General features: G+C 44.6%; 1 protein-coding gene across 2 annotated transcripts in view; it reads left to right on the top strand.

The window, feature by feature from the left end:
- The window catches only part of EP300 (E1A binding protein p300), a 1,713,356-nt gene that overhangs the window by 1,087,285 nt on the left and 607,701 nt on the right, over positions 1–18,370 (top strand). For both annotated transcript variants that reach the window (XM_044076495.1, XM_044076487.1), the window contains exon 15: positions 6,514–6,696. In XM_044076495.1, coding sequence (XP_043932430.1) covers positions 6,514–6,696 — 183 coding nt within the window. The remainder of the gene's footprint in view (positions 1–6,513; positions 6,697–18,370) is intronic.

Raw genomic sequence — 18,370 nt, 5'->3', positions numbered from 1 at the left:
TCTAGTCATCAGTACCTGATGCCTTTATACGTAGTAGTATGTGCATTCACTCACTTATCATACTGCCTTTGTTTTCTCTTTTAAAGCTAATCAATACACAGATTAGCACTGAAGTAGTGAGATATGTGGAGCTATTGAGTTAGGGGAAGAGCTTCAGCTTTGGGAAATGCTGTGAAACTGAATCTGTACTGCCTGCAGCAACCAGTCCTACTTTTTTCCAGTTGCTTTGCTGAAGTAGTTTGTTAGCCAGAATAATGAGTTGTAAAGTTAAGGTAAAAAGCTGTTAGAAAAAAATGCAGGCTGTTGTGATCATGCTGATGACAGTCACCAGAACTTTCGGTAGCTTAATTAAGACAGTGAGATGGGATCAAGAATGTGCTTGTGAGTGTTAGTATTTCAAAGTTCCTGCCCCTGAGGATATCAGAATGCAATTAGAAAATCTTGATAATGGGATGTTCTTCATCTCACATTGCTGCAGTCCTTACACTTGGGTAGTCCGCTGTCCTCGGTCGGCCCGAATATCAAAGTATAAGGCTGACGTCGGTCAAGGCGCATTTGACTGACATCAGGACGTCAGGGTACAAATGCGCATGACCGACGTCATATCCTCAGTCTTTTTTGCCGCATGGTCCGATGCAGAAGCAGCGTTGCAAGTGCCGGTTGGCGTTCTGAAATTTTCGGTCGGAGTTTCAGACCGAGTCAAAGTTGGCTAAGTACCCGTTGGGGAATATTTTAGTTTTTTCTTGCCTCAGTGGTTTACCGGATGTCAGAAAAAGTGAATAACTGTATTTCTTGTGGGAAACAGATACCGCATAGAGATTATCATACTTTGTGTATTCCTTGTTTGGGGCCTGAGCACGACGTTGTTGGGTGTCGCTCTTGTGCTAGATTCAATAAGCGCACTATAAAGAGAAGGTTAGATTGTGCCAGGTTAGTCTTCGGGAAGCGGTGTAATTATAAAATGCCGTCGGATGCTCCGACGCCCGCTTCTTCGAAGAAGCGCAAGGACAAAGCTGCTAAGCCTAGGCTAGAAGAACCGTCCGTTCCGGACGCCGGTTCTTTAGAGGTGTCGGTGGAGCCGGTGGTTCCGCCGGAGGTTTCTTTGGAGTCCCAGGGAGAGACTTTGTTATTGCAGGATGTGGCCTCTCAGGAGGCAGGTCAGGCCGAAGGGGCTTCTCAGGTTACTGTACTCCCCTCCCTTCCTAGGGTGGTTAGGCCCTCTCCTTCTGTTTCCAAGGCTTCTCCCAGAGGTAGGCCAGGTTTAGCTTCAGTTGGTGTCACCCCTAGTTCTTCAGGGACTGTGCCCAAGAAGCATATGCTTAAAATGGCAGAAGATTTGATTACTTTGATTAGAGGTTCTTTGCCCCCTCCTGATAAAAGACCTAGGGTGGAACCTGAGCTAGGGAGTTTTGAGCAGGCTTCGGATGTTTCAGAGTCTTCGGCTGAAGACTTACAGGAGTATTCTCCTTATTCTGATTCTGATGTGGATGATTCTACTCCTTCTGCTTCTCCTCCTGAGGATTTTTCTTTTTCAGAGACTCTTCATTCCATGAGGGAGCATTTTAAGTGGGAAGGTCAGGACTTCTCTGATTCCAGGAAAAGGCTTAGGGAATTTTTGTTTTTACCCCAGCATAGGCCTTTGGCTATACCTCCTGTTCTGGATGTGGTGGAAGATGTTTTTGCAGAGGCCTCTCTTAATCCTGATTCTTTGCCTCCTGCTCCAGTTAAACCGGATAGGTATTACAGGGTGCCTGAAGCTCATAAGTATCTTTTTAAAAGTCCTAGGGCAGACCCAGAAACTGTTAGTCAGGGGCCTAAGGGTGTTAAGGCTTCTGTTGTCAAAAATCCGGTTCCTCCAGATAAAGAGGCCAGGGCTTTGGATAGATGGGGAAAGAAAGTTTATACTTCTTCCACCCTAGCTATGAGGGCCTTGAATTGCCAGTTTCACATGTTGAAATACCAAAACTATCTCCTTTCACAATTGAAGTCTAAGGTAGATGCTCTGGCGGAAGGTATTGAGTGTAAAGTGTTAAAAGATTTAGTACATGTTTCTGAACAGGTGGGTAAGCATTCTTTGCAATGTGGTTTTGATGCTGTACAGGCCTCGTCTAGGGTGGCTGCCACTGGGTCAGTTCTTCGCAGGCACGCCTGGCTGAGGGATCAGAATTTATCTGACCATGTTAAGACAAGGATTTTAGATGCTCCTTTACAATCTGATGTGTTGTTTGGTTCTCCTGTTGAGGCAGTCTTAAAGAAAATGGAAGACAAGGCTAAGTCTATGCAGACTGTTAAAGATTTTTTGCAGGTTCAGCCTCCAGTTTAGTAGAAATTGGCCTACCAAGGGGTGGACGTATCCTTCTTATGATTCCCAGTCTAGGGGTAGGTCTAGACGTGGTAGGGGCAGAGCTCAGGGCTCTTTCAGGCCTAGAACAGGGAGTTCACCTGCACAGTCTTCGGGTGAGGGCAGGGGTCAGTCCTTTCGTAAACAGACCCAATGACCTACCTTTTCAGCTGCCAGAGCTTTCTCGTCTGGCAGCACCTTTGGGAGGAAGGTTGGCACTTTTCAAGGAAAATTGGAGTTTAATTACCCAAGACAGATGGGTATTGGATATCATACACCACGGTTACAGGTTTTATTTCCATACCTTGCCTCCTTTCAAAGGCATGCCAGACGTTCCTCCTCAGCAAAGAATAGAGGCTCACAAACAAATTTCTCTGTTACTTCAAATAGGGGCCATACAGCCGGTCCCTATGCCAGAAGAGGCCCAAGGATTTTATTCTCGCCTGTTCCTAGTACCAAAGAAAGGGAACACGTGGAGACCAATTTTGGATTTATCTACCCTCAACACTTATCTGGACATTCCCAAGTTCAAAATGTTGACGTTACAACAGCTTTTACCTCTGCTGGGCAAAGATCATTGGATGGTAACTTTGGATCTCAAGGAGGCTTACCTTCATGTTCCTATCAGACTGAGTTGCAGGAAGTATCTGCGGTTTCGGGCTGGGACTTCTCATTATCAGTTCTCTGCATTGCCCTTTGGCTTATCTACTGCGCCCAGAGTGTTCACCAAAGTTCTGGCTCCAGTGATAGCTTTTCTCAGGCTGAAAGGAATACAGATCTATCCTTATTTGGACGATTGCCTGATTCTGGCTCAAGGAAGGGACGAGCTTCTTCATCATTTGGAATATGTGATAGCAGTGCTAAGATGCCTGGGGTATTCTGTGAACGAAATAAAGTCCAGTCTAGTACCCTCTCAGGACATGTGCTTTCTGGGTGTAAGACTGAATACAGCATCCCAGATGGCCTTTTTGACCCCGGACAAACAAAAGAATCTTTCCCTTTACTTTCATCAATTGTCTCAACAGTCCAGGCTGACTGCAAGGACAGTCCTTCAAGCCTTGGGGTTCATGGCATCTTGTATTCTAGTGCTTCCCAATGCCAAACTGCATATGAGGAAGTTACAATGGTATCTCAAAAATGTATGGACACAGCACTGCCAGGATCTGGACACTGTCATTCAAATAATACCTTGCATTCAAAAGGAATTGTTGTGGTGGGCTCAGGAATGTCACCTAAACAAGGGACTCTCTGTGACCCGGCCAGAGGCGAGTCAGATTCTAACGACAGATGCCTCAGACAAAGCTTGGGGAGCTCATCTGAATGGAAAGTGGATACAAGACAAGTGGCCTGCCAGACTACAACATCTACATATCAACTTGAAGGAGATGTTAGCAGTCCAGTTTGCATTAATAGCTTTCAAGGATTTACTTCTTCCAGGGCAGGTGTTGATTCTAACAGACAACACAACTGTCATGTGGTACATCAACAAGCAAGGGGGAACACATTCTTATCCTCTATGCAGGCAAGCAGTGATTTTGTGGGAGACTGATCTCAGTTTACAGCTAAATCTTCAGGCAAGGTTTCTGCCGGGAGCACAGAACTCCTTAGCAGATGTGTTGAGCAGACGAATTATGGATCCCCACGAGTGGAAATTGGATCCTCATGTATTTCAGAAATTGACAGTGTCATGGGGAACTCCAGACATAGATCTGTTCGCTTCTCCACTAAACCACCAGCTGCCAAAGTTTTGCGCGAAGAGGTTTCATCCCACAGCTTGGAAAGTGGATGCTCTTTCTTTCAATTGGAGCAATCTTCATGTGTATGCCTTTCCACCTCTGCCTCTCCTCCCAAAGGTACTACTAAAGGCCAGACAGGACAAGCCAAGGATGATTTTGATAGCTCCAGATTGGCCTCGACAGCATTGGTACCCATTACTGAGAAGCCTGGTATGGGAGCCTCCATGGCCTCGACAGCATTGGTACCCATTACTGAGAAGCCTGGTACGGGAGCCTCCATGGCCTTTGCCTTCGATTCCACACCTGTTGTCTCAGGAGGACAGTCATTTGCTCAATGTCAAGCTTCACTCTCTTCACCTAACAGCCTGGCATATTCTGTTTTGAACCATAGCGGGTCTCAACTTCCACAGCAAGTTTTGAATGTTATTTTGGAAGCTAGAAGGCCTAGTACAAGGAAAGTGTACGCAGATAAATGGAAGAGATTTTTATTTTGGAGTGCAGCAAAGGATTTTGATGTTTCTGAGCCTAATTTAAGTGTGGCTCTTCAATATCTTACTGAGTTACTGGACAAAGGTTTGTCCTTCTCTTCTATTAAGGTTCATGCTGCAGCAATTTCGCTCACTATGATTGTGACCCACCATTGTTTTCTCATCCTTTGTTCAAGCAATTTCTTAGAGGGGCAAAGAATATAAGACCCCACGAGAGCTCCTACTCCTGCTTGGGATCTCAATTTTGTGTTGGAGAAACTCACTCTACAACCTTTTGAGCCTGCAGCTACTACCGAGTTGAAATATTTATCATGGAAGACTGCTTTTTTGTTGGCCATTACCTCTGCAAGAAGGGTTTCTGAGTTGCAGGCCCTTATGGCGGTTGAGCCTTTCTTAATTTTTCATAAGGATAGGGTATCTTTACGTACTAATCCTTCCTTTATGCCTAAAGTGGTTTCTAGTGGGGCTTTAAACCAAACTATTCATTTGCCTACTTTTTATGCAAATCCCCAAAATAAAGGGAAAAGATTTTGCACACTTTAGATGTACACAGGCAGTTGCGATATTATTTGGACAGAACTAAAGGGTTCAGGCAGTCTCAGCAGTTATTTGTTTCTTTTGCCTTGAGTTCTCAGGGCAAGCCTGTGTCAAAACAAACTATTTCTAAGTGGATTGGGTTTTGCATTGCTTTCTGTTATTCCCATCATGGCAAGGAGATTCCAGCTGGGATTAGGCCTCATTCCACTAGGGCTACTGCCACTTGACAGCTTTTGGGGGTGGCAACTAAGGATATTTTGGAGGCAGCTACTTGGAGTTCAGTGCATACTTTCTCTAGGCATTATCACCTACCACTTTATTCTAAATCTAGGGCTGGTTTTGCCACTGCTGTTTTGCAGGGCATTTTGGCAGCTCCTGCTTCCTTATAGTTTGGCCATCCTCCCTTACCTCTGCTTTGGGATTCTACCCAAGTGTAAGGACTGCAGCAATGTGAGATGAAGAACATAGTACAGTTTTGTACCTACCATAAATGTAGATGTTCAAGATCCACATTGCTGCAGTCCAATTTACTCCCTCCTTCCCTCTGTAGTTAGAGGCGGTTGTGTGGGTTGGGTTGTCAATATGGTGTATATTGTATATATTGTACATATTTTTAGTGCTAGGATGGTTGGTTGTTTGTTTGCTGTTTTTTGGTTTTGACCTTTCTTTTTAGGGTCTTCTGACATCTGGGGCAAGAAAAGACTGAGGATATGACGTCGGTCATGCGCATTTGTACCCTGACGTCCTGATGTCAGTCAAATGCGCCTTGACCGACGTCAGCCTTATACTTTGATATTCGGGCCGACCGAGGACAGCGGACTACCCAAGTGTAAGGACTGCAGCAATGTGGATCTTCGAACATCTACATTTATGGTAGGTACAAAACTGTACTTTTCGGAACCTTCTTCCCATCAGACCATCTAGATTCTAACCCAGTTTGAGCTTGCAAACCCTTTATCAGCACTGAATTATTTTTCTTGACGGAGAGGACTTTCATGTGATATGATACACACTCCAAAAATGAGGAACAGATCTCGATGTAAGATCTTGTGATCTATGAATGTCAGCAAGAAGAGCGGCAGGCATAATAACTTGTCTGTAGCCACTGTTTTGTCTTATCTATTTAGAGTATATATATTTTTTATTTTCCTTGTAGTCTGTCCAGATTCTAATCAGCAACACAACCACCTTCTATTGCACTCAGTAGTACTCTGAGAGTGGATATAAATTGCATTGCCATGTTTTAACAGCAGCGATAGTAAAACAAATGCAGATGCTGAATGTTTTTAAGAAACCTGGCAAATTATGGTACAAAACTGAATTATTTAAGATTTGTTTAATCCTAGTGCAATATAATGCATTGTAGTTTTAGAAACAGTCTAATGTTTTGTGTTTAATTTTGTTATTACAGCATTCACAGCCAGTAGTAAGCACTGACGGCCCAATCTCAAATCCACCTTCAACAAGCAGTACAGAAGTGAACTCCCAACAGACTGCACCTGATCCACCATCACAGGAGGTAAAAGTAGATATCAAACAAGAAGAGGATGAGCCTGATATGGAATCATCTGAACCCTTGGTAGTAAAAACAGAGGTAAATTCTCAAGCTTTTATTTTTGCTTTGTAATTGCGTGAAGGTTGTCTATATTTATCTTTGTATCTTTACATGCCTGCATATCTCTCAGCTGTCCAGAATTATACAGAATGTCCAGGTTTTTGCCACATTGAGTGAATTTCTGACAAATTATTGATGAAGTTAATAAACAGTGCCAGACATTTGAATTTCAGACTAGATCTTTTAGAAAATGCATGCTGTTGCAAAACATGTTCTAGCAACTTTCTATGTTTATAAGAGCAATATTTAAAATCCATCCCGTATTTTGGGCCTTTGTTCCCACATTGATGTTCTTCGTGTTTCACTGTTGCAGTCATTACATTTGGGTTATCTGCCTGCAGGTAGCCCTCAGCCGGCCTGAATATCAAAGTCTTGGATTCCTGTGTCGGATGCTGTCTCTTCTTCCATTATGTCAGGGGTGTAAAACATGCAGCCCACGCCATTGCATTAGTCTTTCTTGCCATGCGGTGCCTGAAGCAGAAGCAGTTCGCAAATAACGGTCAGCAGACTCCTGAAATTTTCATTTTCGAGTTTCAGAACCGAAGTCTTCAAAAAAGCTAAGTACCCTGCTTGGGGATCCTTTTCTTGCTCTTAACCGATGTCAGCAAAAGTTAACAATTGCATTACCTGTGGAAAGCAAATACCTTATAAAGATTTTCATTCGTACTGCATTCCTTGCTTAGGCCCAGACCACGATGTCCCTCTGTGTCGGTTTTGTGCTTATGCAACCCCCGGACTATTCTTCGTCAGTTTCTTTTTGCAACAAATTATTTTGGTACTCTGTTTAACTATCCTGAAATGGCTTCATTAAGCCGTCCGACTACCAACATTCTGAAAAAATGTAAAGATAGACAGAGACAGACCACATAAGTCCAAAGCTGCCAATGACACTTCCAACAAGCTAGTCGCCAGTTCGTCGGTACTCAGGTGCTTTCGCAGCCCCTGATAACCCTCTACTTCAGATTCACAGGCCTCTACTGAGACCCATTCAGAGTCTGATATGCCGCAAGATGCTTCTTCGACTATGGAACCTGTGGATGTCTCTACCTTGGATGGGTCTGGAGCCGCTGTGCAGGCACCGTCTTCTGAGGGCGTATTCGGGTCTACTGACTTGCATTTCAAATTGACACCATCTTCTTCTTCAAGGCCTAAAACTCGACCCAGGCCTAGAAAACCGACATCCAAACTGCATGGTCAGGCCCATATGCCTAAAAAACAAAGAAGAATGGCTGAAGACCTTATTACTTCAATTAGGGGAAGCCAGCCTTCACCCTCTAAGAGACCTAGAACTGATTTTCCTTCTGATTCTTCTGATCAGGATTCTGAAATTTGTTTCTTCTGATTACCAGGATTTGCCCTTATCTACCTATGAGGATTCTGATGCAGAGGATTCCATCCCCTCTGCTTCCCCTCCAGAAGATTTTTCTTTTGGTGAAACCTTAGGGAACATTTCCGTTGGGAAAGCCAGGATTACTCTGACTCCAAAAAGAGGCTTAGGGAATTTTTACCCTCCCTCAACACAGACCTGTAGCTATCCCTCCTGTCCTGAACATTGTAGATGATGCCTTCTTGGAATCTAGCCTGGCCCCAGACACTTTACCTCCAGCTCCCAGGAAGCTTGGCAGGTAAGTTCCTCTACAAGAATCCTACTGCGAACCCAGAGACCATTTCCCAGGGACCTAAAGGCATTAAGGCTACTACTGCCAAAAACCCTACCCCCTCTGATAGCGATTCCAGGGCCTTGGACAGATGGGGTAAGAAGGTATACACTTCTGCTACTTTGGCCATTAGGGTCTTAAACTGCCAGTTTCATATGTTAAAGTATCAGCAGCATATTATGGGACTAATTAAACAGAAAATTATGTTGATTCCTGACTGTGCTGAAAATAAAGAATTACAGGATTTAATGCATTCTGCAGAACAAGTTGGTAAACATGCTTTGCAATGTGGTTTTGACTCTCTAACCCGCGGTGGTGGTGCTGCGGTAGCATTGTCGCCTCACAGTAAGACGCTGTCCGGTTCGATTCTCAGCTAGAGTTTCTTCTGCGTGGAGACATGCGTGAATGGGCGTACTTTCGTTGAAGGCTGTGCGTCAGGGCTGGTAACTCTGCACGTAAAAATCAACTACCAATTATTAGTGGACTGGAGTTCCGCTGTGGCGACCCCTAATTGGGAAAAGCCGAAAGACACAAACGAGAAGCATCTTGCAGGGCTGCTGTCACTGGGTCTGTACTTAGAAGGCAAGCTTGGCTTAAGGAGCAAAATTTGCCAGATCATGTTAAAGCTAAATTACTGGATGCTCCCTTTAAACCAAGACTGCCGGTTTGGCAACAAAGCAGAAGTCCTTAATAAGATGGAGGAAAAAGCTAAATCTGTGCAAACTGTTAGATTTCCTGCAAGTACAGCCTCCTAGATTTAGCAGGCATTGGCCTTCTAAGAATTGGTCCTTTCCTGTTTCTTCCAGGCCTTCAGTCCAAACCCAGGAACAGCAGATCACATAGGCTGCAGTCTCAAGGTACTCACAGGCCTAAGCAGTGGGGGGCTCCCACTTCCAAACTGGAAGTAGTAAGACACCCCCCTATGGAAAAATGTCACAATGACTTGACCTTAAACCTTCCAAGCCCTGCTGAATTGCCTGCTCCCTTAGGGGGAAACATTGCCCTGCATGCAAAAAACTAGGAACTCATTACCGAGGACAAATGGGTTTTAAATATAGTTTTCCAAGGATACAGATTCCACTTCCACACCTTACCAACCCCAAACGGTTGGCTAGACCTACCCCCAAATCAGTGGGCAGAGGCTCAACAGCAGGTTCTCTCTCTAAGTGTCAGGGCTAGTCAGCCTGTCCCAGCAGATGAAAGGGGACAAGGTTTTTACTCAAGACTTTTCTTGGTACCCAGAAAAGACAGCTCCTGGCATCCTAACCTGGACCTCTCTATTCTAAACACCTTTTTGGAAATCCCAAAAATCAAAATGCTAACACTTCAATAGCTGCTTCCTATGCTAGGCAAAGATGCCTGGTTGGGAACCTAAAACTTAATGGAAGCTTACCTGCACATTCCAATAAGGGAATCTTGCAGGAAATACCTACGCTTCAGAGCAGCCTGTATGCACCATCAGTTCTCTGCACTTCCCTTTGGCTTATCTACTGCACCCATGGTATTCACAAAGTGTCTAGCTCCAGTCATTGCATTTTGCAGGCAAATAAATATTCAAATATACCCATAACTGGACGATTGTCTAATTCAGGCAGAAAGCCAGGGCATGCTACTAAAAACATCTGGCATTTGTAAAGAAACTGCTAACCTCACTGGGGTACACCATAAACGAAAAGAAATCTCATCTAGTACCCTGCCAACAAATTGTATTCCTGGGAGCAAGCTTGAACACAACTTCCTAGATGGCTTACCTCAGCCAGAGAAATAAGTTCATTTGACAGTCTACTTCAAACTTCTAGCCACAAAGACCCAGCTATCTGCAAGGAAAATCCTGCAAGCCCTGGGGTTCATGGCCTCTTGTATTCTTCTAATTCCATATGCAAAACTGCATATGAGGAAACTACAGTGGTATCTAAAAGTCTATGGTGTCAACATTCTCAGGACCTGGAATCAATGATTCCTATCATTCCTTGCCTAAAGACAGAGTTCCTTTGTTGGGCAGAGGCCAGCTACCCCAACAAGGGGCCCCCATTCACTCTACCCCCTGCCGCCCAAACTCTAACAACAGACGCATCAGACTATGCATGGGGGGGGGTGCTCACTTGGCAGGGCAGTGCATTCAGGGCAAATGGATCCCGAGTCAGATGCACTTGCATATCAACCAAAAAGAAATGTTAGCTGTACAGAATTCCCTGACAGCCTTCAAGGACCACATTCTTCCAGGATAATTATTGGTAAAGACAGACAACACCACTGTTATGTGGTACAGAAACAAGCAGGGGGGAACCCACTTGTACCCTCTCTGCAGACTAACCATGGCTCTGTGGAACACAGCCTTGAGCTACCAAGTGTACCTACAAGCTCAGTTCCTGCCAGGTAAGCTAAATTCACTGGCAGGTGACCTAAGCAGAAATCTCATGGACCCACACGAGTGGAAACTGGAACCAAAAGTATTCATCCTTTTGTGAAACAAATAGGGGAATCCAGAGATAGTTCTGAGGGGAGGCAAACAGGTCTGTCAGTAGGACAAATTCTGCACAAGGACTTCCAACATTCAAGCTTGGAAAGTGGATGCCCTGTCCTTCACCTGGGAAAGCCTCTCAGTTTAGGCCTTTCCCCCTCTGCCTCTCCTCTTGAAAGTTCTGCTTAAGATCAAACAGTAAATGAAAAAACACACACCAAATTGGCTCAAAACTCCACCAATAAATCCAAATAAAGCCCACACGAAAGGTGAAACAATGAAGCTCTGAGGAACCGAAGAAACCAAAAGTTTAATGCACAAAACACCATAAACGCTCACAAAAATACGTTTTCATTTAACATACACTTCATCAAATGTTGGCCTGAATAAAACCACCCCTATTTAAACAATCTTCCTTTACAAATCTACCAACAGAAAACAGATCAATTAATTGATTAATACATACACATTAATTTCATACATATCTCAGAACCAGGTATAATGTTTTCCTTACACTGGTTAAAAACACAAGGCACAGTACTTAAGACAAAACATTTGTACAGAACCATTAAAATAAAATAAAAAAAATAAAAAATAATAATATCCTACATGTATATGATTATTTAAAACTTTTAGTAAAATATATACTTTTAATGTTTGACAAAGGGATTTGGCTCTATCTTGTGGATTGTTTTGGAAGTGCAACACACTTAAATGTCAAAGAAGAAAGAACAAAAATGTATGTAGATGGTTATAAAAACGATCTCCAGGTGCAAGAACAGTTTAAAAATTTAAAAATGTTTAAAACCACAGTGTTTATTATCTCCACCGCATCTTAAATAATTCTACTTATAATTTAGCTGCTCTCTTTAATTTACTGACTCCCTGACTCACACAGATTTCTTTTCAAAAATCCTACTGCTGACTCTGAGGTAATTTCTTAAGGGCCTAAAGGAATTAAAGCTACCTCTGCTAAGAATCCCACCCCCTCAGATAGGGATTCCCGAGCATTAGACAGATGGGGTAAAAAAGTGTACACCTCTGCTACTTTTGCTACCAGAGCGCTAAATTGCCAGATGTCCTTCAAGGATGCATCTGCAGTCCTTACAAATGGGTTGTCCTGTCGTCAGGCCGCCCTTCGGTCGGCCGGATTCCAAAGTCCGGGTCCGGCTTCGGCTGGTGTCGCACTTCACCCGACGTCATCGCTGCAGTTTTTTGGGTATAAAGGCATCAGCCGACACCATTTTCCTCAGTCTTTCTTGCCGCGTGGCACCCGAAGCAGAAGCTGTTCGCAAGTGCCGGTCGGTCAGATCCAGAGATTACTACTACCGAATACTACTTCGAAGACTTCTAAAAAGCTAAGTACCCCGTTGGGGACTCTTTCTTGCCTCAGCCGATGTCAGAGAAAGTGAATAACTGTTTATCTTGTGGGAAACAAATACCTCATAAAGATTTCCACTCCTACTGTATACATTGTTTAGGCCCAGACCACGACGTAGCAGCTTGTCTAGCCTGTGCTTCTTTTAACCGACGGACGCTTAGACGTCGGTCGGAGTTTGCTGAACAGATTTTCGGCTCTGATTTTGCCTATATTATGCCGTCGGATCCTCCGACAATGCAAATTTCCAAAAAACGTAAAGAAAGGGACCGACACTCGCGGTCCGCGGTTTCGGCGAAACCGCGATTAAGCAAACATGAGTGTCTCGGTTTCGGCGAAACCGAGCAAGCGTTCTTTCTTCAGCCGAAACCATGCCTTCTACCGAGGCCTCCTCTAACCTGGTAGAATCGGTTTCTGAAATCCAACCTTCTGTTGCGGTTTCTCAGGAATTATCAGACACTATTCCCCTGGATATTTCAACCCCTGCACGTGGAGCTGCCAGGCCTCCTGCAGCCATGTCTATTAAGGCCTTTGCCAGGGCTAAAGCAGCCAAAGCTTCAAAAACTGTGCCTGCCAAACCCCCCTCACACAGGCCCAGCACTAGCTCTCATATGCTTTCTTTGGCTGAGGATCTAATTTCTTTAATCCGTGGATCCCAGCCTCATCCAGACAGGTCCTCTGTCCCACCTCCAGAAAAAAGGCCTAGAGCAGAGCCCCCTGAACCAGTATCCACTGATGATTCCTCTGATGACTCAGAACATACAGACCCTCCTGAGGCTTCTTATTCTCCTTACGAAGACTCTGATGCTGAAGAGTCCATTCCTTCAGCCTCTCCACCTGAGGAATTTTCCTTTGGGGAAACCTTGCATGCTATGAGGGAACAATTCCAGTGGTAGGGCCAAGATTTCTCAGACTCCAGAAAAAGGCTTAGAACCTTTCTACATTTGCCACAACATAGGCCTTTAGCTATACCTCCAGTTCTTTCTGTTGTAGATGATGCATTTAATGATGCTTGCACTGCTCCTGATTCATTACCTCCGGCTCCTGCTAAGCCCGATAGGTTCTACAGGGTCCCGGACACTCATCACCATTTATACAAGGCTCCTTTTGCAGATCCAGAGACTATCTCCCAGGGCCCTAAAGCTGTAGCAGCTACTTCTACTAAAAACCCCCTCCCCTCTGAAAGGGAATCCAGGTCCTTAGAGAGATGGGGTAAAAAAGTTTACACTTCTGCTACCTTGTCAGCTAGGGCTTTGAACTGCCAATTTCATATGATTCAATATCAAGAGTTTATGCTTGACCAGTTAACTAAAAAGCTGTCCTCTGAAGAATCTTTAGATAAAAAAATGTTCAGGAAATGGTACATAACATACAGCAAGTTAGTAACCATTCTTTAAAATGTGGCTATGATGCACTGGAGGCTTCCTTTAGATCAGCCATGACTGGCACAGTTATCAGGAGACATGCATGGTTGAAAGAACAGGCATTACCAGACCATGTCAAATCAAAGCTTTTGGATGCACCCATGGACAAGGTCAATTTATTTGGTTCCCCTGCTCAGCAGGTACTAAAAAAGATGGAAGAGAAGGCGAAATCAGTACAAACGGTGAAAGATTTCTTACAGGTTCAACCTCCAAGGTTTAGCAGGAACTGGCCCTCCAAGAATTGGTCCTTTCCGGACTCCTCTAAGACACAGAGAGGCAGGAATAGGCGTTCTAGAGGCAGAAACCAATCCAGGGGTGCCTACAGGGACGCCAGTGGCAAGGTAACAACCAGCGAGGCACGGACGCAGCCACCACCACTACAACAACTCAATCACAGTGACTTGACAGTGGCACCGCCTACCAGGGAACAACTAGAAGCACCCTTAGGCGGAAAGCTAACCTTATTTTCAAAGAACTGGCATTGCATCACAAGGGAAAATGGATTTTGCAAACTATAGACCAAGGTTACAGGTTCCATTTCCATACTCTACCAGGGAAGAGAGGAATGCCAAACCTACCACCTACTCAAAGGGCAGAAGCTCTAAAGCAAATATCTCAGCTATTAAGAATGAGAGCTGTGGAAAAGGTACCATCTATGGAGCAAGGAAAGGGATTTTATTCCAGACTCTTCCTGGTACCAAGAAAAGAAAACAAATGGAGACCCATTCTAGACCTGTCCGCTTTAAACACATTCCTCATTGTTCCAAAATTCAAAATGCTGACCCTACAGCAGCTTCTTCCCATGCTGGGCAAGGAGTCTTGGCTGGTAACTCTAGATCTCAAGGAGACATACCTGCACGTCCCCATACGACCAATTTGCAGAAGATACCTCAGATTTCTTGCAGGATCAGAGCATTATCAATTTTCAGCATTGCCCTTTGGCTTATCTACTGCACCCAGAGTGTTCACAAAATGCCTGGCATCAGTAATTGCTCATTGCAGACTTCAGGGGATCCAAATTTATCCCTACCTGGACGACTGCCTGATACAAGCGGACAACAAAAGCAAGCTAACAGAAGACTTACAAAGAGTCATTTACCTGCTGCAAGCCTTGGGATATACAGTCAATATAAAAAAGTCAAGGCTGATTCCATCCCAAAGAATAACCTTTCTGGGTGCAGAGCTGGACACATCAAAACAAATGGCATTCCTAACTGCAGAAAAGAAAGAGCAACTACCTCTCTACTTCTTGGCATTAACAAAGCAGAACCATCTAACGGCAAGAAAAGTACTGCAAGCTCTAGGCTTCATGGCATCCTGCATAATTCTGGTCCCTCATGCCAGACTGCATATGAGAAAGCTACAGTGGTACCTAAAGAATTTGTGGTCCCAACACAAGCACAGCCTAGAAACCAAAATTCCAATAATCCCATGCCTGAAGCAGGAGTTCCTATGGTGGGCTCAGGCCTGTCAATCAAACACAGGATTGCCCTTCTGCAACAGTCAACCAAGCCAAACCATCACGACAGATGCCTCAGACCTCGGTTGGGGGGCACACATGCTGGGCAAGTGCATACAAGGCTTATGGACTCAAGACCAGCTGCGCCTACACATAAATCTAAAGGAAATGCTGGCAGTAAAATTGGCAATCCAGTCATTCGGACCATTTCTCCAAGAAGGCCAGTTGATGATAAGGACAGACAACACCACAGTTATGTGGTACATCAACAAACAGGGAGGCACACATTCATATCCTCTATGCCGGCTGGCACTGGACCTATGGGATGTGGCCCTGAGCTACAACATTCAGTTACAAGCAATTTTTGTACCGGGAAAAGAAAACATTCTAGCAGACATATTAAGCAGAACTACCACAGATGCCCACGAATGGATGCTACATCCGGACATCTTCAAAGCCATCACAAGAGAATGGGGATTACCACAAATAGACTTGTTTGCATCCCCACTCAATCACCAGCTAAAGAAATTCTGCACAAGGACGTACCACCCACTTGCTTGGAAGGAGGACTCCCTATCTTTCAGTTGGAAAAACCTGACAGCATACGCATTCCCACCACTTCCTTTGATGCACAAGGTGCTTCTGAAGATCAAAGAGGACCGTCCAAGGATCATTCTGATAGCCCCAGACTGGCCAAGACAACATTGGTACCCATTGCTGAGGAGCATGTCTCGGGAGCAAATATGGACACTACCCCTGATCCCATTACTGTTAACACAGAACAACTACAACATCCTGCATCCAAACCTGAAAACTCTGCAGCTAACTGCCTGGAACATTACATAACAGCAATTAACCCAAATTTATCCCAAAGGGTTAAAGACATAATCCTGGAGGCTCGTAGACCTTCAACAAGAAAGAATTATGCAGCAAAATGGAAAAGCTATCTCATTTGGAGTACTGCAAAGGGAGAAGATGTGACACGGGTAAACATAGCCAACATCCTGGAGTACTTGGCAGAGCTCTTCCACACAGGCCTGTCCTATTCCTCCATCAAGATACATGCATCAGCTATTTCAGCAGAATACAGCTTGGATCCTCCTGTCTTCTCTCATCCTCTGCTCAGACAGTTTCTGAGAGGAATTAAAAATGTAAAACCTCCCAGGAAACCACCATTGCCAGCATGGGACTTGAACTTTGTGCTAGAAAAATTGACACTTCCCCCCTTCGAGCCAGCAGCAACAGCAGAATTACAATACTTATCCTGGAAGACTGCTTTCCTGCTGGCAATAACTTCAGCAAGAAGGGTCTCTGAACTACAGGCATTAATGGCAGTGCAACCCTTCCTGATCTTCCATCAAGATAGTGTCCATGAGAACAAATCCTACATTTATGCCTAAGGTGGTATCCAGAGTGTCATTAAATCAGGCTATCCACCTACCTACATTCTTCCCAAACCCACAGAACAGGGGAGAAAGACTCTTGCATACCTTGGATGTACATAGACAATTACGCTACTACCTGGACAGGACTAAGTCCAATAGAAAAACTGACCAGCTTCTGGTAGCATATGCCACAGGAAAGGAAGGCAAACCAATTTCAAAACAGACACTCTCCAAATGGATTGGAAATTGCATTAGATTTTGTTACTCCTACCATGGAAAGAAAACTCCAGAGAACATCAGGCCTCACTCCACAAGGGCTACAGCCACTACCACAGCTTTCTTACGAGGAGTGGCTACCAAGGACATTATAGAGGCTGCTACTTGGACCTCCGTGCATACATTTGCCAAGCATTACAATTTACCTTTATACTCTAGATCCCGAGCAGGTTTTGCCACTGCTGTTTTGCAAAGGATCCTAGCTACACCATAATCTCTACTTTTTTCCTCCTCCCCTTGTTTAGCTATGGTATTCTACCCATTTGTAAGGACTGCAGATGCATCCTTGAAGGACATAGTACAGTTTTGTACCTACCATAAATGTAGATGTCCGATAGGAATGCATCTGCAGTCAGGATTACCCTCCCACCTTCCCCTCTGAGGTACTCCTAGGGTATTTGCCATCCTTCAGCTAGCTTGGGGGGGATCTATTATGGTGTATTTGTTTGTATATATGTACATACATGCTTATTTTATGTGTTTGCTCTCTACTATTTGGAAACATTGGCATTTATCCAAATTTAGCCATCCAAGAGGGCACCTGGGGCAAGAAACACTGAGGAAAATGGTGTTGGCTGATGCCTTTATACCAGAAAAACTGCAGCGATGACGTCGGGTGAAGTGCGACACCAGACGAAGCCGGACCCGGACTTTGGAATCCGGCCGACCGAAGGGCTGCCTGACGACAGGACAACCCATTTGTAAGGACTGCAGATGCATTCCTATCGGACATCTACATTTATGGTAGGTACAAAACTGTACTTTTCATATGCTAAAATTTCAGCAACATACCCTGGAACTCCTCAAACAAAAAATGTCTTCCTTTCTGCCTGTGAAGAATCTAAAGAGTTACAAGAGTTAGTGCATTCTCAAGTCAAGTAACCAAACGCACCTTGCACTGTGGTTTTGATGCCCTAGAAGCTTCTTGCAGGGCAACAGTCACTGGTTCTCACTGGTTCTCTCCTTAGAAGACATACATGCCAGACCAAGTTAAATCTAAATTGTTGGATGCCCCCTTGCACAAAGACAACTTATTTTGCACTAAGGCAGAAGAGGTCTTAAAAAAGGATGGAAGAAAAAGCAAAATCTATGCAGACAGTTAAGGACTTCTTACAGGTCCAGCCACCCAGGTTCAGCAGGCATTACCCAGGACTGGTCCTTTCCTGTTCCCACCAGGCCAGTATAGACCAGACCCTGTGGAAGCAGACCCCCCAGACAGCAGGCACGAGGAATGCAGAGATCTAAACAGTGGACTTCCTCCACTTCAAAAACAGGGAGTTCCAAGCCACCCCTTTATGGTAAGAACTCACAATGGCTCTCCTCACCCACCACCTCCCTTTATCCACCTTCACTTACCCCTGGGAGGAAAAAACTCCTTTCACACAAGAGCCTGGGCCACCATTACCAACGACCGCTAGGTTCTCGACATAGTGTCTCAGGGATAGAAATTTTCTTTCCACACCCTTCCAGCTCCAAAAGGGTTCCCAGATCTACCTCCAAACCAGTGGGCAGTGGTGCTAAAGCAAGTCCTTTCCCTGCTCTCTATGAGGGCAATAGAGCATGTTCCTGCAGAACAGAAAGGCCAAGGTTTCTACTCCAGACCTTTTCTGGT

Source organism: Protopterus annectens, chromosome 1.part1, assembly GCF_019279795.1.
Source record: "Protopterus annectens isolate FY-2018-M chromosome 1.part1, PAN1.0, whole genome shotgun sequence".
Taxonomy (NCBI): domain Eukaryota; kingdom Metazoa; phylum Chordata; order Ceratodontiformes; family Protopteridae; genus Protopterus; species Protopterus annectens.
Note: the sequence above shows the minus strand (reverse complement) of the source record. Positions and strands in the feature narration are given on the sequence as shown.